General features: G+C 52.4%; 1 protein-coding gene across 1 annotated transcript; it reads left to right on the top strand.

Moving 5' to 3' along the window:
• The first annotated feature begins 2,423 nt into the window (after nucleotides 1-2,423).
• Nucleotides 2,424-26,576, top strand: LOC133343397 (fibroblast growth factor 8-like). Its single transcript, XM_061552982.1, has 5 exons — nucleotides 2,424-2,604; nucleotides 3,851-3,887; nucleotides 7,500-7,665; nucleotides 17,798-17,904; nucleotides 23,902-26,576. The coding sequence occupies exons 1-5, from the start codon at nucleotides 2,567-2,569 to the stop codon at nucleotides 24,256-24,258; spliced, it is 705 nt and encodes a 234-aa protein (XP_061408966.1). The 5' UTR covers nucleotides 2,424-2,566; the 3' UTR covers nucleotides 24,259-26,576.
• Nucleotides 26,577-27,127: the final 551 nt, after the last annotated feature.

Raw genomic sequence — 27,127 nt, 5'->3', positions numbered from 1 at the left:
CTGGTATACAGGAGGCATCCCGACGCTGACGCCTGCTGTATATATATTTTTTTATTTTGATGTTATCCCCGTGGTTGCGTGGATGTTTATCCGGGTTCTCTGGGTTTTCGCTCCACGTTTAGAAACATGCATTTCGAGTATTTCGCTGCGATACGTTTCCACATGATAAGCCACTTCGTTGAGCTATCATTTGTGGCCAGCTCGCTTCTGAAAGAGAGCTGTATAGCTCGGTGGGCCGTGTCTGGTAAATAAAAAAAAATAGTTTAGTATTAGATGACGAGCAATGTTCAGGAAAAGTCCGCTAGAATTGTGACTGCTGTGCCCTGTTCGATGGCTCTGCGAGTTGAGTTTCTCTCCTTTGAACGGCGGTTTGATTCCGCAGCAGTCCTACCTTGTCACAAAGCCCCCGAGTGTCGCTTTCACGAGGAGCGAACCAGTCGCAGTTTTGACCCAGAGTTTCCATCCACTTATAAAATGTACGGATTTATTACAACTCTGTAGTGGCGAGTAAGTATGCCGCAGTGTCGGGATTGGTGCGCACAGAGCGTGCATGACATTAGAAGTGGCTTGGTGGGAGAGGGTGGTGGGGGGAAACCTGGACGAACATGAGCATTCTACATTGCTAATGCGGCGCGTTTTGCTTTGCAATGAAAGCTGATCGACAAATGCGCATCGCCGTAATTTGCGCAGTGAAGATTGCAGTTTTATAGTTTGAGTGTGCAGGTGAGGCCCCTGAATCACCCTGAATATCGTCAATATATCAGCCCCCATCACGTTATATATATTGATATATGTACGTACACATCTTGAAGTTATTGACACAACTATTAATTACGCATCATCACATAGGCATTGACGACGACGCGAAACCTCAGCGCTTTTCATACACGTCGTACGCATTTATAGATTTCGTGTGTCGCATAGCGAGTGCGCGTGTATGTGTTTCTATGTGGGTGTGCGTGTGGGGAGCGGTGGTGCAGCGGTTAGCGCTACGCTGCGCTACGAACCCGGCGTGCCGAGTTCGATTCCCGGTGACGTTTATCTGAACCGGTCCTGGGCTTCCCCTAGGTCGACTCAGCCTCAAATGAGTACCTGGTTCGATGTGTAAACATCGCCACTGGGGAGACAAAGGCGGTCGTGTGTGGTGCTGGCCACCCACCCTCTCGTGTACCGTGCCGGCCTTAAAAGGTGCTCGTTGACAGCACTTGCCCCAAAAGTCTGTTAAGGCTATACGGGGGGGATCTCTTTTTGTGTGTCTATGTGTGTGTGTGTACGTGTGTTGCTGCTGCTGCTGCTGTGTTTCATTGTTTCACTGCTATAAATGCTGTTGGAGAATCCCGGGTTACTATGAATAGTGTGCGCCCACGCAGTCCCACACAGCATGACAAACGCCTTGCTTGTCATCGATTTTTTGTTTCTTTCTACTCGCCTGCTTGATTTGTTGTGCATTTGTGTTGGCGGCCCGGGGTGTTGGGTAAGGGATTCTAAGGGGGTGGGTGGTAAATGGTGCTTGCTGGTGCTGGTGGGTAAGGGGTGGTGCGGTGAGGGAGGGAGGTGGAGGGGAGGAGAGGGGGAGGGATGGAGGGAGGGAGGGAGGGCGGGCCGGCTGGAGAAGCGAAATGCGTGAGTGTGTGCGTGAGTGTTGGTGGCAGGGGGTTGCAGAGGGGATGGTCTGGCGACGTCACAACCGGAACACAGGCAGTGGGCCATTTAAAAGTCATCATTTAAATGAGAGGCATAGGTCCAGGGAGGGCGCGGGCGAGGGACAGGTGTGGGGTGATAAGGGTCTGCGTCGGTCACCGCGTGCAGCCACAAGACCCGCGCTTGCTGTGGTGCATCGCGGACACGACGCAGCACGGCGCAGCGACTCGGGGACTGACTGCCGCCTTTGAAGAGATACAGACAACGGAGAAGAGACAGAGTCACAGAGAGAGAGAGACAGACAGACAGAGAGACAGTGACGTGCAGAGAGAAGACAGAGGAGTCTTAGACATTAAGTGCGACGTCCTCGGGACTTACTGCGCATGTAAGACACGCAGCGGTGGCGTCGCTAGGGGAAATATTCGCGGCGAATTGATCCGCCCGGCAGAGGAAACCGGCTCGCTCGTCTCATCTCCGGCAAATCGAGTCGCGGATCCCCGGACTCGTGACCGTCTGCGTCGCTGCGGCTCCAAGCGAAGCCCGGAGCATCACCTCGCCACTGCCATCCTCACCCCTCCTGTTCCTAACCCTCGTGCCTCCATCTCCCCCCCCTCTCCTCCTCTTCCTCGCCCCCTTCTCATCGCCCCCACCAAGCAACTAACCAAGCCCCCCACGTCCTACGCCCCCCTCCTACTCCCACCCCCCGCTCCCCGCCCCCCGCTCCCCGCCCCCCCCCCTCACCAGAACCAACTAGCCCCCCCCACCACCCCCTTACCCTACCCCCCATCCTCATCATCACATCATCCTCCGCTTGCCCGGCCGGTCGCATTGCAGCAAGAGGTTGCGCCGGCGAGGATTAACTACCCCGCTGTCTACATCGACTGCGTCCTGCGCCGCGGCGAGAGAGCGCCGCGCGTCGTCCAAGATGCGACTCTCCCAGTACCGGCAGCCACTCGCGTCCCTGTAAGTGGCGGTGCGTCGGGCGCTCCTCGCCTCTGCGTTCATCCGGCGCACAATTTTTGCTCGTTCTTTGCGCGCTTTGCCCGCGTGCCTAGGCTCATTGAGAGAGATGGGTATTTCATCACGGCGGCGTGCCGTGTGCGTGATTTGCGCATCGCTACGGGAGAGCTTTAAAGCGGACGGCACGCGTTGAACTACAGGCTGCGTAGAGGTTATGCAAGGGCTTGCGATGGGGGGTTAATATTAGCGGTGGACTAATAATAGTTATTTTACAGCGATGGTGATGGTGATGATGTTGACGCTACTAACGATGCAGCGACCGAAACGTTTGCACGTGCAAGCTCGGTCCGATTGACGCTGTTTGTATCGCTGGGAGTGCAGAGATAAGAATTGTAAAATGTGCAGTGCGGGGGGGGGGACAGGACAGGTACTCGGGCTTCTGTGCGCGCGATCTGACCTCTGTATGCGTGCGCGCGCGTGTGTGCGTGTGTGTGTGTGTGTCTGTTTTTGCATGCACGAGTTTGTATATTTGTCTATGCACGTAGACTTGTGCGCGTGTAAGAAAGCATGTGTATTGTATGAGTGACTGCGTCTGTGTATATCGGAAGTCTGTTCAGGCTAGACGGGGTAATCGTTGTCTTTGTGTGTAGGTATATGAAACTGCTTTTTGCGTTTAGTTTGTTGTTCTGTCTCACCCCAGATTAGTACATACGTATGCTGAATATAAATCTTGTGTATACACGTGAATGTATGAATGCGCACACGCATGTGTAGATGTGAAGCGGGAATTGAACTCGATTATCTGAACCGGTTCTGGGCCGCCCCTAGGTAGACTCAGCCTCAAATGAGTGCGGTGCGTAAAACATCGGTACCGGGGAGACAAAGACGGACGGGCGTGGTGCTGGCCACGCATTCTCCCGTTCGTCGTGTCGCCCCTTCATAGGTGCTCGCTTAACAGCACTTGTCCCAATAAGTAACTTGAGGCCACACGTGTGTGTGTGTATATATATATGTGTGTGTCTATGAGATTGTGTGGTCGAGACTCGCCGATAGCCTCCCGTCGCTCGAGGAGTCCCCATCGCTGAATGTGCGTGTCACCTGGCACAACAGCAGCAGCAGGAGCAGCAAGAGAAGCAGGGGGCACGTGTTCAGTTAGAGATCTTCCGCAGCGAGCGAGCGAGCGCGGCGGGATTTGTGCCGCGGCTAAAGCTCTGTTGATGGATTTCTTCTTGTTGTTGTTTTCTCGCAGATGCCTACACTTCCTGGTGCTTTGCTTTCAAGTGCAGGTACGTGACCGCTGATTCTCCTTTTAATAGACGACGCGAGCAACAGTTTGTCCGGCCCCGTGACGTTGAAGCGTTCAATGTTTCAGCACCCAATAGATTTTTTTTTTGTTCTGAGCGTACCCCGATCGTGTGAATTGTACACACACACACACAAATACAAAGATCCCCCGTTTAGCCTTGCCGGACTGTTGGGCTAAGTGTACACGCTCACGCACATACGCACGTAGGGCACATATCCACGGGTGTGTCGTTGTTGCTGCTGCTGCTGCCGATTTAGACTTCTCCTACGAAAGTTGTATTTATTTATATTTTGGGTGGAAACGGTCGAAGTCCGATGTCGATGTATCCCATCGGCGGCACTGGGTGGTACGAATCCGACAAAAAGAGGCGAAATGTTTTGGCAGAGATGGTGCATCGCCACGTGCTGCGCACAAGCTTCTTGAGGTGTGAACAAGCCCATCGGGAGGGAGTTAGAGGACAACGCAACCGCGCAATACTCGGGGGTGGAAACTAAAAAAAAAGTTGGTCGAACGTATCGAGCGTTCTCACACAAAAAAAAGTTGGTGCTCGGTGATTGAAAGTTTTTTTTTTTACGGATATGGGAGAAGAAAAGAAAAGTTACCGGAAAGTTATTGATTCGTGATCCCTCCCACGTGATCGTAGAAGTTTCCGCAACCAGCCCCGTGGCACAGCCGCTCTTAACTTGAACAGGATCGATATTGATGATGCGACGATTGGTCACGCCGTGACCTCTGTGAGATACAGCTGTCACGCAACAACTTCTGGATAAGATATTTATATCTATAAATGTGTAGTTATAACTGTAACTAACGGGAACACAATAGCGCACCACGAGTTCATCGTCACCATGAAAGACAAAACAACGACAAGAATCTCCCGTATAGCCCGTAACAGACTGTTGGGGCAAGTGTTGTTAGCGAGCAGCACCTATGAAGGCCGGCACAGGCACCCGAGGGCGGTGAGTGGCCAACACCACGCCCGGCCGCCTTTGTCTCCCTCGTAGCAATGTTTACACACCGCACCAGATACTCATTTGAGGCTGAGTCGACCTAGGGGAGGCCCGGGACCGGTTCAGATAATCGTCACTGGTGTTGGCCGTGAGCGGGAATCGAACTCGTGTCGCCGGGTTCATAGCGCAGCGCGCTCACCGCTGCACTATCGCTCCCCACAGCACACGTGCGCACGTGCATGCACTGCTTCGGAGCCGCTAATAGCCCCGCGACGAACTTAACGACCCGGGGGTAGCCCACACGGCGCGGACACTCGTAGAGAGAGAGAGAGAGTATCCCTCCTCATCTTGGAAGCTAGAAGATAGATGGCAGCAGAAGGCAGCGGGCTGCGTGAGTCGATATTCATCACTATCATGATGCGGCCTCTGCTGTGTTGCTACTCTAGGGAAGTTTCATTTTGTCGTTTCGTTTCCTATCTCTCTCTCTCTCCATCTCTCCTCCAACGCCGAGAGTTGGGTAGAGTTGCGAAAGGTTTAAACGTTTCGCGACGGTGGCCTGCAGCAGGTGACCTTATCCAGTGGGTTCATTTATACCGTTTCAATTCTTAGAGCATGTTAGAGAGCCCGTTGAGAGCAGAAATCAAATTTTATGTTTTAAGGGAGACCTGGGAACACGTACAGGAATCATCTATGTGTGTTGAACTTCATTTGTACCGTACGTAGCCAACCGTGCTAATGGCTCGGGTCCTAGCGCTACAAAATCCGAGTTAAATCATCTTAACGGCAAACGACCCAACATAAGAAATGTCAACATTTTAACTGATAACAAAAAAGTTATGCAATTGGCTGTATGTATTAACACCACGCACCCGCACTCACCAGCGCGGTGAAGTATGGTCATCCGGCAACGGATTGACAGCAGGGCTGTACGCTTGCGTGCACTGCCACACAGTTATTTGTACCTGCGAGCGCTGTTATGGATGTTTTGTGTCGGCATCGGTCATGCTGTTAGCGCGAACACAAGACATATCTTGGGCTGGCACGGATCAAAGCCCCTTGATGTGAGAGTATGGAAACACATCTCGCGTGAGAGCCCTCCAAAGGGGCTATCTATAGCCTCAATGAAAACAACACTTTATAAACAACAACAGCAGCAGCAGCAACAACAATGCAGTCGTCACAAATAAACACGCCCTCTCTGCAAGCAGTGACACGCATTGAGATTGATAACATTATTTTAAACCAGGTGAGAGCCCATTAAGAGCAGATGGCTCATTTTTTTTTTGTCGGCAAGGGAGACCTTGGGTGCTCTTAGGTCAAAACAATATGCGTACATTTATTTATTTTCCCAGGAAAGTTTCACTGACTCCTTCCTTGGGACATATGCCCAATTTAAATTTTTTTTAGAGGGAGAGAAAATTAACGAGGGTGTCATTTGCAGTTCTCGGAGAAACCCCGCCACGCAAACGGGGAGGTTGAACAACCCCAAAGGTCTACAAAGACCAACTTTTGTTTTGTAACACGACTATCTTAGAGAGAGAGAGAGAGAAGGGGGGGGAGTAGAGACGGATATGTCATCGCGTATGTAAAACACATCGAAGCAATGCCTGCACGTGTATGCCGAATGTAGCTATGCGTACGTTGGTGTATGTAACTGTATGTCCGCGCGGGTATGTGTGTGTGTCTGTGTGTATGAGCATTTGCTTGTACGTCAACTGTGAGTACATGTGCGTGCGTGCGTGTTGTTTGTGGGGAGCGGTAGGGTAGCACTATGAACCTGGCGACACGGGTTCGGTTCCCGCTCACGGCCAACACCGGTGACGATTATCTGAACCGGTCCTGGGCCTCCCTTAGGTCGACTCAGCCTCAAACGAGTACCTGGTGCGGTGTTTAAACATCGTCACTTGGGAGACAAAGGCGGTCGGGCGTGGTGCTGGCCACCCACTCCCTCGTGTACCGTTCCGGCCTTCAAAGGTGCTCGCTAATAGCACTTGCCCCTATAGTCTGTTAAGGCTATACCGGGGATCTTTGTCTCTTTGTCTTTGTTGTTTGTGTGTCGTAAAGTGGTTAGCGCGCTGTGCTACGTATCTGGCGACCCGGGTTCGATTCCCGCTCAAAGCCAACATCAGCGACGAGTATCTGAACTGGTCCTGGTGCGATGTTTAAACATCGTCACTTGGGAGACAAAGGCGGCCGGGCGTGGTGCTGGCCACCCACCCCGGCCTTAATAGGCACTTGCCCCAAAAGCCCTGTTGAGGCTATAGCGGGGGAATGAGGGGGGTGCGTGTGGGTCCGTGTGGGTGCGTGCGTGGGTCCGTGTGGGTGCGCGTGGGTGTGCGTGGGTGCGCGTGGGTGCGTGGGTGTGTGTGGCTGCGTGTGGGTGTGCGTGGGTGCGTGTGGGTGTGCGTGAGTGCGCGTGGATGCGCGTGGGTGCGCGTGTGGTTGCGTGGGTGCGTGTGGGTGTGCGTGGGTGCGCGTGTGTGTGCGCGTGGGTGCGCGTGTGGGTGCGCGTGTTGGTGTGTGGGTGCGTGTGGGTGCGCGTGTGGGTGCGCGTGTGGGTGCGCGCGTGGGTGCGCGTGCGTGTGTGAGTGCATGCGCGAGTGTAAGTAATGGAGACCTTGCCTCCCCCACTCACTGACCAGGCGGCGCCGGATTTTACGCAGCACGTGGAGGCGCAGCTCCAGCGACCGGACGCCGTGAGCCGCAAGCACATCCGCTCCTACCAGCTCTACAGCCGCACGAGCGGCAAGCACGTGCAGATCGTAAACAAGCGCATCAACGCGCGCGCCGACGACGGCAATAAGTTCGGTGAGTGTGGAGCGAGCGAGTGAGTGAGAGAGTGAGAGAGGAGCGGTGGCGCAGCGGTTGGGTTAGCGCAGGCGATCAAAATAGTAAGAAGAAACGTTAATTTTTTTTGGCGAATTCGGTAAACGAACAAGAAACAAAAACCTCTGTAGTTCATGAGACGCAATGCCACGGTGTGTTACGAGACGGCCCTTAATAAATAACTGTCACGAAGCAGTCCCATGGGTTCACATTTCCAACCCACGGTCCCCCAAATCAACTCAAACCTTAAAACGAATATAACACGAGTACGTGGTGCGTTGCCAGTAGGAGGGATACAAAGGCGGTCGGACGTGGTGTTGGCCATAATAGGTGCTCGCTAACAGCACGTGTGTGTGTGTGTGTGCTTGCAATACAGAGAAAACACTACACACGAGGGGGGACCTTTTGAGGATTGAGTTGAACATGTATTTGCTTTTCAGGATGGGTGGCCACGCTATATAAATAATCTAAGTTTAATTTTTATATTCACAACTGCTCGCTTGGAATGAATCATCCATCGCAAATGCACACACACACACACACGCGCATACTTGATCGACAGAATATGCACCGATCAACTTTACATACTCATACATGTTTACACATTCATTTACACCGCAAGCTGACACACACACGTACACACGTATACACATAGGTGTATATGTGTGTGCCATGTATGTTGCATGTATGTGGTATGTATGTTACACGTGCCACGGACGTTGGTATCACCGCGGGTCTCTCCCCGCCGTCTATCAGGCTAATCGATTTTAATTTCGTTTGCTAAGTGATCTGAACTTGCTCCATGCTTATAACCCTCCGCGCCCTAGGTCCGCTCAGCCTCAAACGATGAGAGCAGGTGGATTGTGTACACGAAACAACTTCAACTTCAAACAAACAAAAAAACCCTTCCCAACAGCTCGCCCAATATGTACACGTTTTTTTTTTTTATTAAGAAACGTGTTGCCACTACCTGGTGTCTTGACGAACGTCGGCAGTGATCGATCCACTGCTGGATGGAGGCATCTCGGATGGTTCTCGATAGGTGCTCGCTAAAATTACTTGTCGCTGCAGTGAGTGTGTGTGTGTTTGTGCACACTATACGGTTAACAAACTGTGCGTGTGCATTAGCTCCCTTACATTGAATCGAGACTATTGGGGCAAAGTTCTTCTTTGCAAGCACCCACGTGCATGAAACACGCACACACGAATACCCAACCAAGAATACGCAGACAGATTTTTCCCGCACCTCCGATTAGCACGGCTGGCTACACACCAACTCTCGTAATGTACAAAGACACATAGACAAACACAAAGGTACCCAATACAATGCTATCTGGACTTACGTAACATCTACAAAAAATGCAACTGCCCCCTGAGCACGCTGTGCAAAGCATTGGGACATTGGCATCTTGGGGAAAGGAAGGTGATTTATGTACACACACACACACGCATATAGATACACCCCCAACACAAAACACTCACCGAACCACACACACACGTACAAGCCTAAAATAAGGACAGATTCAGAGTGCAGTGAAGATAACGTCTGGGTCACCACAAAGACAAAGATCCCCCTTATAGCGTTTTACAGACTGTTGGGGCAAGTGCTGTTAGCGAGCACCTATGAAGGCCGGCACGGCACACGAGGTGGGGGGGTGGGGGGAGGTGCAGCACCGCGCCCGGCCGCATTTGCAGACAGAACCAGACACTAATTTGAGGCTGAGTCGACCTAGGGGAGGCGCAGGACCGGTTCAGATCATCGAATCGTCACTTCGTGTTGGCAGTGAGCGGGAATCGAACACGCGTCGCCGGGTTCGTAGCGCAGCGCGCTAACCGCTGCACCACCGCTCCCCCGCTCAACCCCCCCACCACCCCCTCTATTCAAGAGTCACGAGAACGTTGACCGCACGTGGTTCGTTCAACTTGGCACGGACGAAATGTGCGCGTGTTGGTCAATGGCAGTGGCGCAGGAAGCTGCTCCTCACAGCCCCGGTGTAACTCAAGATAACACTGCGGATCGCACTGCCTGTGCCCGGTTATAATTAAACGCGGAGGGGGTGGGCGGCATTTAGGCGCTCAGCTGATTCACGCGATCTCGTATCCGCGCGCCCGGTGCAGGCAGAAGCCCATCGGCCCATGGCTCGCTTCGCTTAGCGAGTTAAATGTTGTTGTTGTTGTGCCCACGATGCTTGCGCGGGATGAAGCGTTGCTATCCCCCCCCTCTTTGCCTGTCTGGCCCGGCTGCGCCTCTTGTGTTGCGAGGGCTGCGGAGATACGTGGGTGTGTGAGTGAGTGTGTGAGTGAGTTTGAGTGGGTGTGTGAATTCATCACTCAGCGTGGCGGTTCGTGGAGCCGCGCACCGGCTCAGACAGGGCGTGCGGTGTCAGCTAATCGAGTGTGTGAGTTGAGTGAGTGTGTGAGTGTGCGTGAGTGTGTGTGTGAGTGTGCGTGAGTGTGCGTGAGTGTGTGTGAGTGTGTGTGTGAATGAGTGTGTGAGTGTGAGTGAGTTGAGTGTGTGTGAGTGAGTGTATGTGAGTGTGTGAGTTGAGTGAGTGTGTGAGTGAGTGTGTGAGTGTGTGTGTGAGTGTGTGTGTGAGTGAGTGTGTGAGTGTGTGAGAGTGTGTGTGTGTGTGAGTGTGTGTGAGTGTGTGTGTGAGTGTGTGAGTGTGTGAGAGAGTGTGTGTGTGTGTGTTGTGAGTGTGTGTGAGTGTGTGTGTGAGTGAGTGTGTGTGAGTCGAGTGTGTGAGTGAGTGTGTGAGTGTGTGTGAGTGAGTGAGTGTGTGAGTGTGTGTGTGAGTGAGTGTGTGAGTGTGTGAGTGAGTGTGTGTGAGTGAGTGTGTGAGTGAGTGTGTGAGTGAGTGAGTGTGTGTGTGAGTGAGTGTGCGTGAGTGTGAGTTGAGTGTGCGTGAGTGTGTGTGAGTTGAGTGTGTGTGAGTGAGTGTGTGTGATTTGAGTGTGTGCATGTGTGAGTGTGTGTGAGTGTGTGTGAGTGTGTGTGTGAGTGTGTGTGAGTGTGTGTGAGTGAGTGTATGTGAGTGAGTGTGTGAGTGTGTGTGTGTATGTGTGAGTGTGTATGTGTGTGTGTGAGTGTGTATGTGTGTGTGAGTGTGTGTGTATGAGTGTGTGTCAATCTATTTGCGTGTGTGGGGACGGGGAGCAGTGGTGCAGCACTTAGCGCGCTGCGACGCTCACGGCCACCAATACCGGTGACGATTGTCTGAACTGGTCCTGGGCATCCCCTAGGTTGAATCAGCCTCAAATTAGTACATTGTCCGGTGCTGGCCACCCACCTCCTCATGAGCTCGTTAACCTTCCCGTATGCCATGTGTGTAACCACCAGCCTATAGGCTGTTGATGTTTAAAGACCAAATAGAAACTCATTTGAAGACATCATGCAGACATGATGCCTTGTCTGTAAGTGTTTATTTTGGTGTTTGAACGTCTTGACACCTCCTGTATTTATGCCAGTAAGGGTTAAGCCCTATTTTTTTTATCATGAATTATCTGGATACTAACTGAATGCTCCAATAGCCAGCCTATAATAGGCAATAGGGGTGCTCTTTGTCTGTACGTATGAAGGTATGGACGTGTATTGAATTCCCTTAACTCTAACAGACTCACGAGGCAAGTGCTGTTTGCAAGCACCTATTAAGCCCAACTGCAGCCACCGATACTCCATCGCAATCGCAGTGGTTTGAGTTCCATTCCAGGCCACGGCTAACATCAGTGGCGAGTGATATCTGAACCGGTCTTGGGGCCCTCTCTTCGATCAATTTCAGCCCTTAAATGATGCACGTGCGGTGCGGGTGTGTCAACATCGGCACTCGGGGAGACAAAGGTGGCCGGGCGTGGTCCTGGACGGCCACGCCCTGTGCCGTTTTGGACTTCTTCGCATAAGAGGTGCTCGCTAACAGCACTTGCCCCCAGCAGGCTACAGAAGCCGCTCGCTTCGCTAATCGACACTGAGCGCTCGCTGCGCCATTGCCGAACGCGTCTCGGCAGTCTGACTGACTCCCCCCCCCCCCCCCCTCCTCCTCCTCTGCTTCTTCTTCTTCTTGAGGAGTCCACCTCTCCCGTGTTTGTCTAAGGCTACTGTCACAACAACAACAACAACCTTGCCCCGTCAATGAGCTTCACCCCGAAGTTACCGACGTTGACGTGCAATTAGCAATGTCACAGAGCAAGCAAGTGGTGGTGGGCGGGTGGGGGTTTCTCCTTCCTTATTCTTCTTCTCGCTTTGCACAGCGATCACTCCCCTGAGTACTTTGACCCGCGACTCGTTAATCGCACCTTGTTGCATAATAAAGGGTAGTGGCGATTTTCTTGCGCCGCTCTGAGCTCGCCACCCAGCACTTTTGCTTGACACAGTCCGTCTTCAGAGTGAGACCCACGCGAACGAACCACATCTACCGCCTCCCAATCACCCCCACGGGCTGCCGATACAATCCCAGGTCAATTTCAAGATCGCATTCAACGTGCTCACGATCCGTCCATGGGTTTCGCCCTATGGCTACCTCTGTTCCTCTCTCATCTCTACCCCCTCCACACGCTCTCCTACCTCTCACTCCACCCCCCTCCACACACTCTCCTACCTCTCCCCTCTCACTTCACCCCCCTCCACACACTCCTACATCTCCCCTCTCACCTCACTCTACTCCTCTCCACACACTCTCCTACCTCTCCACTCTCACTCCACCCACCTCCACACACTCTCATACCTCTCCCCTCTCATCTCTACCCCCTCCACGCACTCTCCTACCTCTCCTACCTCTCACCTCACTCCACTCCCCTCCACGCACTCTCCTACCTCTCCCCTCTCACTCCACCCACCTCCACACACTCTCCTACCTCTTCCCTCTCATCTCTACCCCCCTCCACGCACTCTCCTACCTCTCCTACCTCTCCCCTCTCACTCCACCCCCCTCCACACACTCTCCTACCTCTCCCCTCTCACCTCACTCTACTCCCCTCCACACGCTCTCCAACTCTCCCCTCTCACTCCACCCCCCTCCACACACTCTCCTACCTCTCCCCTCTCACTTCACCCCCCTCCACGCACTCTCCTACCTCTCCCATCACTCCACTCCCCTCCACACACTCTCCTACCTCTCCCCTCTCACTCCACTCCCCTCCACACACTCTCCTACCTCTCCCCTCTCACCTCACTCTACTCCCCTCCACACACTCTCCTACCTCTCCCCTCTCATCTCTACCCCCCTCCACACACTCTCCTACCTCTCCCCTCTCATCTCTATCCCCCTCCACGCACTCTCCTACCTCTCCCCTCTCACCTCACTCTACTCCCCTCCATACACTCTCCGCTCCAGCCAACCAAGGCTTGCCATCGAAGCCCCCAGTCAACGTTCGCTCGGCGGTAGATAGGTAGGCGGGATATCGCTCATTCTCCGATGCTGCCCCCATTGTCTGGCACTGCTTTCGCACAGCCGTCGGTGCTGTCGCTTCCCTGTCCCTGTCCGAGTCCAGGCTCAATCAAGACCTGACTCCCCCTCCTCTGCCTACAGGCTCGCCTGCCCCTCTCTCTCTTCTGTATATAAAATAAAGACAAGCACTGCTCTTGCGATATATAATTGTGAATCGTATTGTGTACACAGCGTGGAGTTGTCGCAATAATAGTAATAATAATAGGTAGCGTGGGTGCCTCTTCACGCATTGCGCAACACGGTTCGCCAGGCGAATCGTTTAACGCCGGGCTGTAATGTGAGAGCACGTGTAACTTGTTTGAGGGATGTGCGGCGGTGTATACGGCCCGCAATAAACACGCACGAGCAGCGCTTATGGTGCAATAGAAAAACCACCCAGAGCCCGTATGCAGGACGTGAAGAGGGGCGACTTGCCGTGGGTATAGAGCACAAACCAGCACCGCCAACACGTGCGTTTTAGCAACTTGCGTAGTATGGGCAGTTCAATGCACAGTGAAGTTGGCGTTGTTTTATGCAGAAATGTCGAACCTCTTTCGCACGGCACGTAGCCAACCGTGCTGACTGGTTGGCGCTACACACATATGTACACACACAACGAACACCCACACGTATGCACATGCATGTATGCATACACGTGCACATATTCGCAAAGAAGCACACGCTAACAAGCACAAAGACAAATATCGCCCTTAGAGCCATAACACAGCACCACGCCCGGTCGCCTTTGTCTCCCCAGTGGCGATGTTTACACACCACACCAGGTACTCATTTGAGGCTGAGTTAACCTAGGGGAGGCCCAGGGCGGGTTCAGATAATCGTTACCGGTGTTGGCCGTGAGCGTGAATCGAATTCTGGTGGCCGAGGTTCGTAGCGCAGCGCCCGACACAATCCCTGCCCCCAAGCGTACGCACACACACGCACGGGCGCGCGCAAGCAAGCGTGCGCACACACACACACCCACGCTCTCGCACTCTCGTTGCACGCCGTGTGTTGTGTTCATTTGCCCAACGCGGAGTGCGTGAGCATCACTCGGCGTTGAGACGCGCTGTGCGGGTCACGGACACATCGTCGCGGAAACAATTTGCAATTTGCTCCGCTTAACAAGCGAACGTCTCAAAAGTTTACGAGCGTTTGGACCTCGTCGCTTCGTCATAACATTGCACGTGCGATCGGTTTGATCGAGGTTGCGTTCGAGGTTGGTGTGGGTGGGGGGGGTTAATAGATGTGAAGAATTGCAATGAAATAATTTGTGAATTCGAGTAATAATTTGTGAAGATAGATTATTGGGTACATGGACGTAAGGGTTGGGGGAGGGAAATGCGTGACGGTTGAGATGCAACTCGCCACTGATGCGAGCCTTGGTCGGGAATTGAACTCGGGTGGTCAGGTCCACTGAGCCACTCACCCCCCTCCCCCACTCCACCCACCACGCGCACACGAAATCGTTTTGATAACAAAGTAGTCAATGACGTTGGATTGGTCTATCCCTGCGATCATTTTATGATTGAGTTAGTTCTTGGATAGATCTGAAAGTAAATAGAAATCGTCAAAGTGGCAGTCGTCTGGCTCTCCGTATAAAAGTAAATAAAGAATGTGTACGTCTGTCACCCTGTGCGTCTTATGAAGCAATGCTTTTTTCAGCAGCCTGTTTTTGTAAGCAGGGCACGTACTCGATTCAACTGTACTGGAGTCTCATCGGCACAAGCCAGGCCTGCTCACTAATTGTTTGATTGGCTGCTTCATGGTACAGTCTTGAGCGACAACATCAATGGTGCTGCCAGACATATTGATATCTCAGTACAATTCCTCCCACTCGTTAAACACGTGAGCGTTTGCACTAGTCGGAAAATCCGCACCGCTGATTAGCACGGTTGTTTGCGTACGGTGTGACTGAAGTTCAACGTACATACACACACACACCAAATCTGGCCAATTTGTTTAGTTCCTAAGCCCCATCTCACTAATTTCACCTGCTAAGAGTGGGTTAGGTGCAAATTTGGCAAAATACCAACTCTTACCAACGTAGGAAAATGCGGCCAAAGGATTGACAAATGATTTTGCCCTTCACCCGAGGAAGAAATTACACGTTCACACAGAGGATCCATGTATAGGCTGGTGGACGCAAATGTTACTTTATTTTTTTATGATGAGACACAGATGTAATCCTGCTTATTTATTGATTTATTATACCCAGAAGTCTCCATCCACTTTGGTGCATGATAGCTATGTTATAAAATCGTAACGTGTGTCATTGTAATCGCTTTCATTGCAGGGTCGTTGTCTTATAGAATCCAACAAATACATTGCACTAAGTGGTCCAGTATTGTTATGAGATCACATTTTATTGCCATGACCTCTGAGTTCAGTGCGCCATCCATGCACACACTGGCGATATTCCTGCATTCGGTGCAGCGTCTACAGCCGCCTTGAATTGGTTGAATGACCTTAACGTTCAATACTGACATCATCGACACAAACTGTTGCTTGTCGTACGAAAGCAGACAAAGTTGGTCCATGCTCACTTCATGCTTTGCGGAGATTATTGTCCAGCACCATTCTTAAAGCTAAGGTGGCTGGGTGGCTCAGAGGTCAGATGCGCTAAAGCCAGCACCCGCTGATACCTGGGTTCGATCCCGGGTTTTAGCCACTTGTGAGCGACCTGGATTCTCACGTGCAGCGAGTTGATGACTGCACAAAAATACAAACTCTCGATTTAGAACTTGATTTTGTTTATTATACGAAATTCAGCGCTGATAATTCACAAATATCATGTTTGACACATTGTGCGAAGGGGAAAAAGCAGCTTGAAGGGGGGGGGGGGGGGGGGGAACAGCAATTCATGACCGTTCTTATTGAAGAAATACAGACTCAAAATACACGCCGGAGGCGTTTGGAACGGCAAAACACACGAAAGAAAGTCACAGCGTGCTTTGCATGGCAAAGGTGACAACAGCATCGTTCTTGCATATGTTATGCGCACGGCCTGTGCGACAGACCAGCAGCCGATTGTAAGCATGCGGCTCTTCTCGGTATAAAAAAAAAATACATTTATTTCCACTGCAGTAGAAGTCATCTGCCAGGCCACACCGTACGCGTGGAATTGAAAATGCGGGGGGCTGTCACCAATCCCTACCACCACAGTTGCTATCTCACCTGTCGACATTTACAAGATCGCCGATAAGCTCACCCACAGACTGCTTCTGTGTATTATACGAAACCGGAGCAGACCCCCCTCCCCTGCTCCTCCAATCTCGCACGCACCCGCTAACTTATCGCGGCGTGGGCAATACAAGCCCAAATCATAATTTATTATTTAGTTGGCGCAATTGGGTCGGCGAGTTGGTGGTGGTGGTTTTACGGTGGCACAACGACAGAGGAGTGTCTTAATAACTTTTTTTTTACCATCGCGCTTTGGCAACAGAGGCTTCCTGTAACATGCGCACACGTCCACACACACGCGCGCGCGCGCGAGCGCATGCAAGGTTTGTGGTTTTGCGCGAACGGCCTCGGCGAACAATGATTCTCCTTAAGTGCACGCGTGGAGCTAATCACGACGCAGGGAGGGTTCCAAACCGCAGGGCAAAGAGCGCTTAATCTGAAATGTGGCTGCGCGTGTGGCTGCAGCGAGGAAAGGAAGGGGGGCATTGGCGCCCGGGTCAGAGCGGGTCGCACGTGGGGCGGAATGAGTGCTGCTCTCGTGGAGGAGGAGAGAGCGCAGGAGTTAAGGATGGCTTACGGCAGGTGCATGGATGTTTGAATGTTGTGGGTCTGGCTTTGTGTGTGCGTGTGTGTTTACGCCTGTTTGTTTGTGTGCGCTTATGTGCATGCGTGGTTGAATGGATGTGCGTTTGTGCCTCTGTGTTTGGGAATGTGTGATTGTCGGTGCGCGCGTGTGAGTGTGTGTGTGTGTGGTGGGGAGCGGTGGTGGAGCGGTTAGCGCGCTGCGCTGCGAACCCAGCGGCCCGAGTTCGATTCCCGCTCACGGCCAACACCGGTGACCATTATCTATCCTGGGCCTCCCCTAGGTCGACTCAGCCTCAAATGTGTACCTGGTGCAGTGTGTAAACATCACCACTGGGGAGACAATGGCGGCCGGGCGTGGTATTGACCACTCACCCCCTCGTGTGCCGTGCCGTCCTTCACAGGTGCTACTCCCTAACAGCGCTTGCCCCTACATAGGCGCTCGCTAACAGCACTTGCCCAAAAAGTATGCTGAGGCTATATGGGGGACCTTTGTCTGTGTACGCAATTCATAGAATACCGCAGCAGCTACCAATCGTACACAACAGCACACTTATCGTATCCAGCCTGCGCAATATTGCTGCGTTTACAACACGAAGTAAACAGAGCAAACACCACTCCGCTGGGCAATGCATTCGGCCGAAAAAGCGGATGTACAAAGGGCTGTCAATGATTAAATTCATTATATAATACACCACGCGCGTATGATCAGGTCGAACACATTTAGCAAATGCGCGGTCTATACCACAAACAAACGCGATCGTAATATTCTCCTCCTCCTTGTCCACGCCACCTCGGTTGCTGCTGGTGCTGCTTTAACAGCTGCTGCTGCTGCTTTAACAGCTGCTTCTGCTGCTATCACCGCAACCTTGGCTGTGTAGATCCCCCCCCCCAACTCGTTCTCATCGCCTCCTCCTTCATTCTCTTTGCAGCCAAACTGACCGTGGAAACGGACACGTTCGGCAGCCGCGTGCGGATAAAAGGAGCAGAATCCGGCTACTACATCTGCATGAACAACAAGGGGAAGCTGGTGGGCAAGGTGAGAGCTGCAACCACGCACCTCACACGGAACATGCAGCCCGCGCACGTGGGCTGCAAGTGTAGCCTGACACTGGTGCTAGGCTAGGTGCACTTGGAGGGCACGTCAAGTGACGACAGCTCGCTGACAGGTCACGGGACAGACCAACATGTTGTGGGTTGCCATACAAAGACAGACGTACAGACACGTACAGGCACGAACGTAATGCACCGCACGCCTCTTCCCACACACAGACATCAACATCAACAACAACAACCGCCATTCGCCACTAAGTGGCGGTGACGTCACCACGTCGCTTGTGCCAGGCTATGTGCACGTTGAGGCCACGTGAAGTGTCGAACGCCCGCCTGCCACGGGTCGACTGACGGAGATGACACATACATGCACAAGGACACACACGCACGCACACGTGCTACATACACGCGCGAACACAGCCCACGTGCTCTGCCAATAATTTGCTTTTTACTCACCTCTTCTCATTCACGCGCACACACAACGATCCCCCGAATAAGAGAGGATAGAATGTGCTGTCAGAGATCACCTGTTAAGGTCGCCTTTGTCTAGCTCGCGCTGATGATTACACATCATACAAAGGAACTCATTTAGAGCTGAGTCGGCCTAAGGTGAGGGCCCGGGACAAGTTCAGGTGATACTACTTACCGCTGATATTACCTGCGGCCGGATGTTGTGCGCGAGCACAGGTACATAAAAAAGGCAAAGATCCCCCGCGTAGCCTGAACAGAATGTTGGGGAAAGTGGTATTGGCGGGCACCTACGAATGCACATGGCGACAAAGATCCCCCCGTGTGTAGTCTTAACAGGACTGTTGGGGCAAGTGCTGTTAGCGAGCGCCTAGGAAGGCCGGCACGGCACACGAGGGTGCGTGTGGGTGTCCAGCAGCACCACGCGCGTACACACACACGCACACGCACGCACGCGTCTCGCTCGTGTTTCGAAACAGACCACGTGACCTGTGGTTATAAGCGAGATTGCTTATTGATAGAGGAGGTGATGGAGGTGGGCTGTGGTAGGGGCGCGGTGGTTAAGTGTGTGTGTGTCGGGCGGGGTGGTCTGGGTGGGTGTGCGTGTGAGTGTGTGTGTGCACGCTTGATCCACTCATTCTCTTTAGCACTCGTTTGGCTGGAGAGTTGGTTTCAGTCCCGGCGTGTAGATTGTGGTTAGGGATTTACGCAAAAAACACAAGTGCAAGTAGGACATGTTAAATCTGGACGTGGAAACGGTTCTTTTTTGTACGCGTTCTGTGTTTGCACGAACGCCTGTTATTATTGATTGCGTCTGATAAAAGCACGTTCCGCACGCGGGCACCGGTTTACGATGCGCGTGCGCGGCGCGTTGCTACTCACGCGGCATTATTTGGGTGGAGCGGTGGCGCGGTGGTTAGCAACGCCGCTGTGCACTATGAACCCGGCTACCCAAGTGAGTTTCATTCCCGGTTCACGGATTCACATTGACGGCGATAGGATATTAGAAATGGATCTAGGCCACACTCCCCGCCACAAACACCCCCTCTCTCCGTCACCGGTGTGGTAAAGTATGGTCAAACAATCGCCCATAAACTTCATGCGTTTTTATTCGCATTCTTTCCTGCCATTAGCCCTATGGCGATACTGTTGCTAGCCCTATCTTGTCGCTCGTCGTATTATGTCGTTGCTAGTAACATTAATTATTGCTCATACTTGACTGCACCGTTATTACATAACACGCACGCAGGGAATCGGAATTATTGATGCTTCTGCCTACGTCCGAGGAATGTGGATTTCCCACCTCCAAACGCTCGTTTGACCTCGTCATTTGATCAGTGGGGATACTAAAGTCGTTTGCAGCTGTGACGCAGGGACAATGCAAGCCACTTATATACTTAATAAAAAAAAACATTATTACGCTCATAATTCCGCTTAATCCAAGCCAAACGTCCCATCATAACACTTGGATTATATGGCATACTACTAATAATGATTAACTGCATCGTATATTAATATTAGCGATTCGTTAAGGCCATGTATGGCGTATGAGGAGCGCAGTGCTGAGTGGTGCCCCGTGAATGGAATGTCCGTGGCTTTAGGTGACCGACATAGCTCGCATAACGCGGCGTTGACTTGTACGTACGTGCGTCGAACTTCTTTCGCGCCGTACCTAGCCAAACGTGCCAATCGGGGGTGCGGAAATCAACGGAATCGATGACTTGCACACATTCAGTGAGCGATCTCTATCGATGGAGAAACCCCTTGAAGGTCCGTTGAGACGGCGAGCATTTTCCTTTTGCACTCGTGCTCGAGAGAGGCCCTAGGCAGTATTCTCGAGAGGGGCTCGCGGGCACAAGCACGTACGGTGTCTCACAAGCAGCAGCAGCAGCAGAGTGAGACACGTACAAATCACCGCTGGAGACAGATCACGCGGAGAGAGAGAGACGATACATGCGCCCGTAACATCGTACCACGCTTTCGTCGCAGCATTCAGTGACTTGTATAGGAGCTCGCCTGTCCACATCCAGTGAACGCGAGCTGCACGCAGACTACAGCGCACGGGACGATAAGGAGATCGGGGGCCGTTCTTCCAGCATTAGGCGCGCCGATGAGTGACGGGTGACTTCCGTTGCTGCGCGATTCGTTCGGGCACCCGGTTCGTCTTGATACCAATGGATAGCGCTTGAGGCCCCTTGTCCAAAGTTGCGACGTTTCCTTACCGCCTCCCTGCACCGACGAGATACCCGCGTGTGCAGTCGTAATCGCGGGTTGACGCATCGTGCATGCGTATGGAGCAAGGGCAGTTGACGAGCGCCTATTTCGGTGACGGCGCTGGCTCGCAGCCTGCAAAGTGCGGAGTCGTCCCGCTCTCCCCATCGCTGACGGCGACCGACACGAGCGAATCAAACATTTACGACTTTGCGGCAATTTCTCAATCCACTGCTGGATGAATGCCTCCCCAAGCCCCGTGTTGCCCATGGGGGTGATTTTGACGGTACCTCACCACGCTGCTCAGTGCGGGTTGGTGACGGGGTGGGAAGGAGAGGGAAGCGGGGACGCGGTTAGATATAACGCACCACTGGAAAAAAAAAACTCAAATCGACGAGTTTGTAGCGCAGTACTCGTTTGAACAATTGTGGCCATACAGAGTCGAGCGAGTAAGAGCCCATTCTGATCAGAAGAGAGCACGCACCTCGGGTGTTCATGATGCGCTGCGTTCACTCGATAGCCTTTGACCTTGGTGGAATAAAAACAACGTGACCTAGATAAGTCACTCTGATTGCAGTCGCATTAAGGAATGTGTTTTCTACACAGAAAAGATCCGCAGGACGGTCTTCCATCGGCTTCTGACGGTAGACGTTGCATTGTAAGCTGTGCCGAATGTGCAGTCGTGGCTTGGGCTGACCTTTGACCGCGGGAGTGTTCGTTGATGAACTTGGACTGTTTGATAAATGCTGCTGCCTTAAATGTCCGTTGAATGGGCGCACGTGGTGGTGGTGGTGGTGCGGGAACACGTGGTGTGTGTGTGTGCACGTGGTGTGTGTGTGTGGACGTGGTGTGTGTGTGTGCACGTGGTGTGTGTGTTCACGTGGTGTGTGTGTGAACGTGGTGTGTGTGTGTGCACGTGGTGTGTGTGTGCACGTGGTGTGTGTGTGCACGTGGTGTGTGTGTGTGCACGTGGTGTGTATGTGTGCACGTGGTTTGTGTGTGTGTGCACGTGGTTTGTGTGTGTGTGCACGTGGTGTGTGTGTGTGCACGTGGTGTGTGTGTGTGTGCACGTGGTGTGTGTGTGTGTGTGCACGTGGTGTGTGTGCACGTGCTGTACTAGTACCCATCCCGCGACTTCTCCAGCTGTTCATGGTTCGCCGCGGTGGCTATGAGATGTTAACCACCTCGCCTGGTATACAGGAGGTCGTGGGTTCGATCCCGATGAGCTTTACTTGGTAAAATAAAATAGTTTAGTTTCGTTCACTTCATCAACCTACACGATAGACGCGGTGCCTTACACGTACGTACTTTATACGCCAGTGGTGTAGCGGTGGCGCCGTGCTTAGCTGAATGAGCCGTGAACCTCACCACCTGAGTTGGATTCTCAGCCACGGCTAACATCAGTGGCGAGTGGTATATAAAGCCAGTGTCCCAGCCCCCCCTCTGCACCCCCGCCCGCCCCCAACCCAACACTAACTCGCACTGACCAGCGTGGTGAAGTATGGTCAAACAACCCCCATGACTGACGTGACGCTTCGATGCCTGTATCTGGACATGACAGATTCAATAGAAAGTGCGTCACGTTTTCTTCACTTCAAGAACACGCGTGCGCTTCGATACGACTCTATAGCCGTGCGCGTGTATACCGCAGCGACTTACCATATATCCTACTCATGTCTGCAGAGTAAACATATTAACATCACCATCACCACGACCACCACCGTTTTCTCTCAGACACAATCTCACCGCGAATTGGTATCAGTTCAGCGTCATGTGTCAGCAAGTCCTTTATTTATTTACGCTCGAGGGTTCATTGACATCGCGACGATTTGTCTGTCAACGGAGTTAAATCATTGTCGTGTCTGTCTTCATATTCGCCATATCGATTCGCGTATCACATGGGCGATTCTCCCCCCCCTCCCTCCCTCCCTCTCTTTTTTTTACGATCAGTGGAAACAAGAAGATGCTCGGTGTAGTCGGCACTTTGCTTCGTTCATCCATTTCGTAATTTTTTTTTTATAATACCTTTGCTTTATGTAAACCCGCACCTCTCGCTCACTCTCTCGCTCTCTCTCGTTCTGCACGCAGCCCTTCTCGCAGTCCGACGGCCTCCGACGGGTAGCTCATAACTGCATGCAGAGCTCCCCGTCTTTTGCCACTGAGCACACGGCCTCACCCCCCCCCCACCACCTCCCTGAATATGAGAATCGTTTTGTGGCCCCGTGATGATCTCCGCTACATGAACAAAGGTCTTGCATCGGCAATTCATCAGAACCGCAGCGGACAAATTCCACATTTCCCTCGGTGACATTCCTGGCTTCCGCGAGTTGCATTCCCGCTCGCAAACACGCATCCATCACGCCGTGCTTGCGCGTTCGCCAACAGTCGGTGTCTGCATGCCCGTCACTCGGCCAACGTGTCAATAATGCGAGCCACACCACCCCCCTTCCCCTCCACCTACCTCCCCCGCACCCCGCACCGACCGCGTTGTTACTGGCAGACCTATGTACTGGGCGAGCGTGGAGGGTGGTAGGGGGTGTCATTAGATGAGTGTTAAGGTGACTTCAAAGGTTGCCCCCTTCCCCATATCTGCGTTCAAATCCTCTCCTTCTGTACGATGCACGACTGCTGATCCTTCTTGCTAGCTTGACCTTGTTTAATGGGGGTAGGGGGGGCATACAAAAGGTGCGGGAACTAGAAGGCCGCAACACGGTCAATGTCACGAACGGACGTGAACCCGACGTTTGAACGGCGAACAGAATGAGTTACACCAGCCGATTTTATTCTATCGCTGTAGTCTGCTGTAGCGCTCACCCCCGGTGTGTGTGATGATCATAGAGGTGCTTGGATTCGCGAATAGATGTGTTTGGTTTTTGTTGTTGTTGTTGTTGTTTTAACATCGGTCGTGGCGGACTTCTCTCACCATTGGTGACTTCTCGCAAAGCGGCACAGCACACAACTGCAGGGAGTGGGGTGGGTGGGGGAGCGGTGGCGCAGTGGTTGACGCGCAATCACGGCTAACATCGGATGGCGAGTGATGTCCTGAACGGGTCCCGGTCTCCTTTTACGCACCTTCAATAACCGTGCGAACCAGCCTGGTGAAATATGGTTGAATTGACCCCCCCCCCGCCCACTATGATTGACACAACGCGGCGTGGGTAGGGGCCTTCATCCAGCCAGCCAGCAGTGGATTGACCTCGTCTGCTGCTGCTCATCACAACGACACAGATCCTCCCCGAACAGCCCCCTCCCGTCCCTCCTCAACTCACTAACCGCCCCCCCCCCTCTCTTGCCGCGCGTGCAGAAGGAGGGCAAAGACACCGACTGCGTCTTCAAGGAGATCGTGCTGGAGAACAACTACACCGCGCTCGAGTCGGTCATGTACGGCGGCTGGTACATGGGCTTCACGCGCAAGGGCCGGCCGCGCAAGGGCTCGCAGACGAGCCAGCACCAGCGCGAGGTCCACTTCATGAAACGCTTCCAGCGCACGTCGGAGGAACGCGAGCGCAAGTTCATCCAGGTCGCCACGGGGGCCGCGCGCCGCAGCAAGCGCATGCACGGGGGGGCCGCCGCCGCTGCCGCCGCCGCAGGATCGTCGTCATCGTCGTCTGCGTCGTCTAAGTCCGAGTCGTCGTCTTCGTTGGCTTCCCGCCCGCGGTAGATGCGCGAGGAAGGGAGCGCGCGCGAGCTGCACGTGGCACGCGGCGCGAAAGAAGGACGGACGCGGCAGGAGGGAGGGGAGGAGAGAGTGGAGAGGGGGAGAGAGGGAGAGTGCAGAGAGATAGAGAGTGGAGGAGGAGGAGGGGAGATCCCAGAGGTTGAACAAAAATGGACGGGTGCAGCAGGAGAGAGTGGAGAGGGGGAGAGAGGGAGGGAGAAAGGCTTTGAGAAGTAGGGAAACGTAACCGCAGGGGAGAGAGAGAGAGGCAACGAGTGCGATGGAAGCAGCAGACAGCAGAGAGAACTGGAGTAATGTACATAGCGAGAGAATGTATAAAGCGTGCGTGTGAGAGAGACTTTGAGCAGAGTGTGTGTGTGTAAACAGTGTGAGAGCGTGCGAGCTGTGTAGAGAGACGCAGAGAGAGAGATGGGGGGGGGGAGGTGAGAGAGAACGGTGTCTCAGAGGATATCGCGTGGCCTCATCTCGATCAGATAAACCCAACACCCGCATAATGCAGAAGCAGGAGCCGAGAAAATGAGACAACTAAGACACCTCCATTGTAATTATCATTGACAACAACAACAACAACAGCAACAACGGCGGTGGCGGGCCATGATGAGAATGAACAATACCGATCTACAAACGGAAGAGAAATAAGAAGAAGAATAAAAAACGATGAAAAAAAAATAGAAGTAATTTTTTTACGACGAAATGTTTATTTTTGTAAAAACCCAAACCTCTCGATAAGACTGCGCTGTCAAGAAGAGTGGACGAGTTCTCCGTGTCGCCACCACTGCGACTTCCAGCAGGGACGTTGCTTCCCTGCAACGTGTTTGCCAATCTTCGCGTATTTATTGAACCAAACGAGCGAGCGATCACATGTAAACTCGACGTGGGCAAGCCGACCCTTGTGTTATGTTCTTTGGGGGGGGGGGGTTATTGTTGTTATTATTATTTTGTAAGTTTTCTTTTTTTTTTACTCACCGTTCCGATTAGTCGACTGACACTTTAGCGCATCGCTGGACGGTACTATCGCGCAGAAGGGGTGGGGGGAAGAAGCAGTGTAGCCCTGTGCTTGGTACGTTGTACGTTGTCCGCCCTCATCGGAAGAGTCTACGCGATTGTAAAGTTTGTCTGCAAGTGCCGTTAAGAAGAGAAAGATTAAGGGGAGAAAGACGAAGATTTGTTGACCGAAGACTGCATACATAGAACTAAACAAGACGAACAAAACATGGATTATACAGAGACACGTTCGTGATGAACTCCATCACACACAGACACAGACACACACAAACACTTACACACGTCTGCAAGCAAAGAGACCACACAGAGAGACAGACCCAATGATGGCTCCGTTACATCTTTGAGAACTTTCATTTAAACTTCAGAAGACTGCTTTATTTTTATTTTTTTGCAAAAAAATAAGATAAATGTGTTTCCGAGGTATTGTAGATTTTTTTGTAAAGTTTTCCTGCCAGTAAAGAAAGAGAAACGGTTGTATCCTACACAATGTACACTTAAGATGATGCTCCATACGAACCTCACCGTTCACCCCGCAGACCGGTTGCAGTATAGGCTGTGGCTGCTTTGATCCCGCCAGCACACACTCGCGCTAGCGGCCCCGTGTAGACTGCTCGCATACAGCCACCCGCACGCGCACGCGCGACCCACGCACGCGTGACCCACGCACGCGCGCGCGCGACCCACGCACGCGCACGCGCGACCCACGCACGCGCACGCGAGACCCACGCACGCAGGCAGGCAGGAAGGCGCTCGTTACTTCGAGAAGAGAAAAAACTTAGATGCCTTTTTAAGTTGAATTCCGTTCCGTTGATATGACAAAAAATTAACATATCGTATTTTTTTTATATAATGTATTTATTTATTGTTCAACCGACAAACTTGCATTAAAGATGAAAACACTGTAAAGCTACCTGGCCCGAATTCATTTGTTGTTGACGAGTTGTATTTTGTAAGCACCCTTTTAGAGAGGAACAAGCAACGCAGTGTTTAAAGGCTTGCAAGACTTCGAGTGAAGCGCCGCATTAAACAGATGTTGGCTTAACCGATTAAGGGATTCCTTTAAACGTGTCCAAGCCGTTTTGCCTCGCTGCCTAAAACGAACGTGTTTAGCAAACATTGCCGCGATGATCTGAACCACTGTTATCGCCTTCGGTGAATGCGTCGCGCGCTGCTAGCCACGGGCATGACCCCCGCGTATCTCTTCCCGTTCTCACGTGCCAAGGCAGATCTGCTTCGTCAGTCGCTGCCCTATTAAAGCAAATCAAGGCAGCACGCGACACCGACTGAGTATTGCGTTTTGCATGACAACGCAGTGACTCTCATTCACCATCGTCATCATCATTCATGTAACGTGTCCATCCACTGTTGAATGAAGGCCTTACCGCTTCCGTGTCGACCATGTGGATTATTTGACTTTACATTGCAGCACTTCGACTAGGCTGGTCGGGTCCGGGTTCGTCAAAGGGGAGGGAGGCTCATGAGCCGCTCGGATATCGCTGGTCGCTTCGCCTTGGCCGGGTGTCGAACTCAGTGGGTGTCAGTCGCGTTGCGTAGCACAATTGCGCCAACCGCTGCACCACCGTTCACCAGCGTGGCATGTACAATATAGGGCTATGGGCGATCGTGAGCTTGAGCGAGCGAATTGGTGAGTGATGCAAATTCTAGTTTTTAAAAATATATAGAAGGGAAAGTAACCCGAAGTTTTTCACAATCATAGTCGAGACATTGATTATATTATAATTTAAACAATTCCAATAGACAATTTTCGCCTTTTGGTCCTACAGACCGAGTTTGATTAGTTTAACTCTTGGTAATTATTAAAACGATGATCATCGTCGGTGAACCA

The sequence above is a fragment of the Lethenteron reissneri genome, chromosome 17 (assembly GCF_015708825.2).
Source record: "Lethenteron reissneri isolate LAM-NWPU_2019-01 chromosome 17, ASM1570882v1, whole genome shotgun sequence".
NCBI lineage: Eukaryota > Metazoa > Chordata > Hyperoartia > Petromyzontiformes > Petromyzontidae > Lethenteron > Lethenteron reissneri.
Note: the sequence above shows the minus strand (reverse complement) of the source record. Positions and strands in the feature narration are given on the sequence as shown.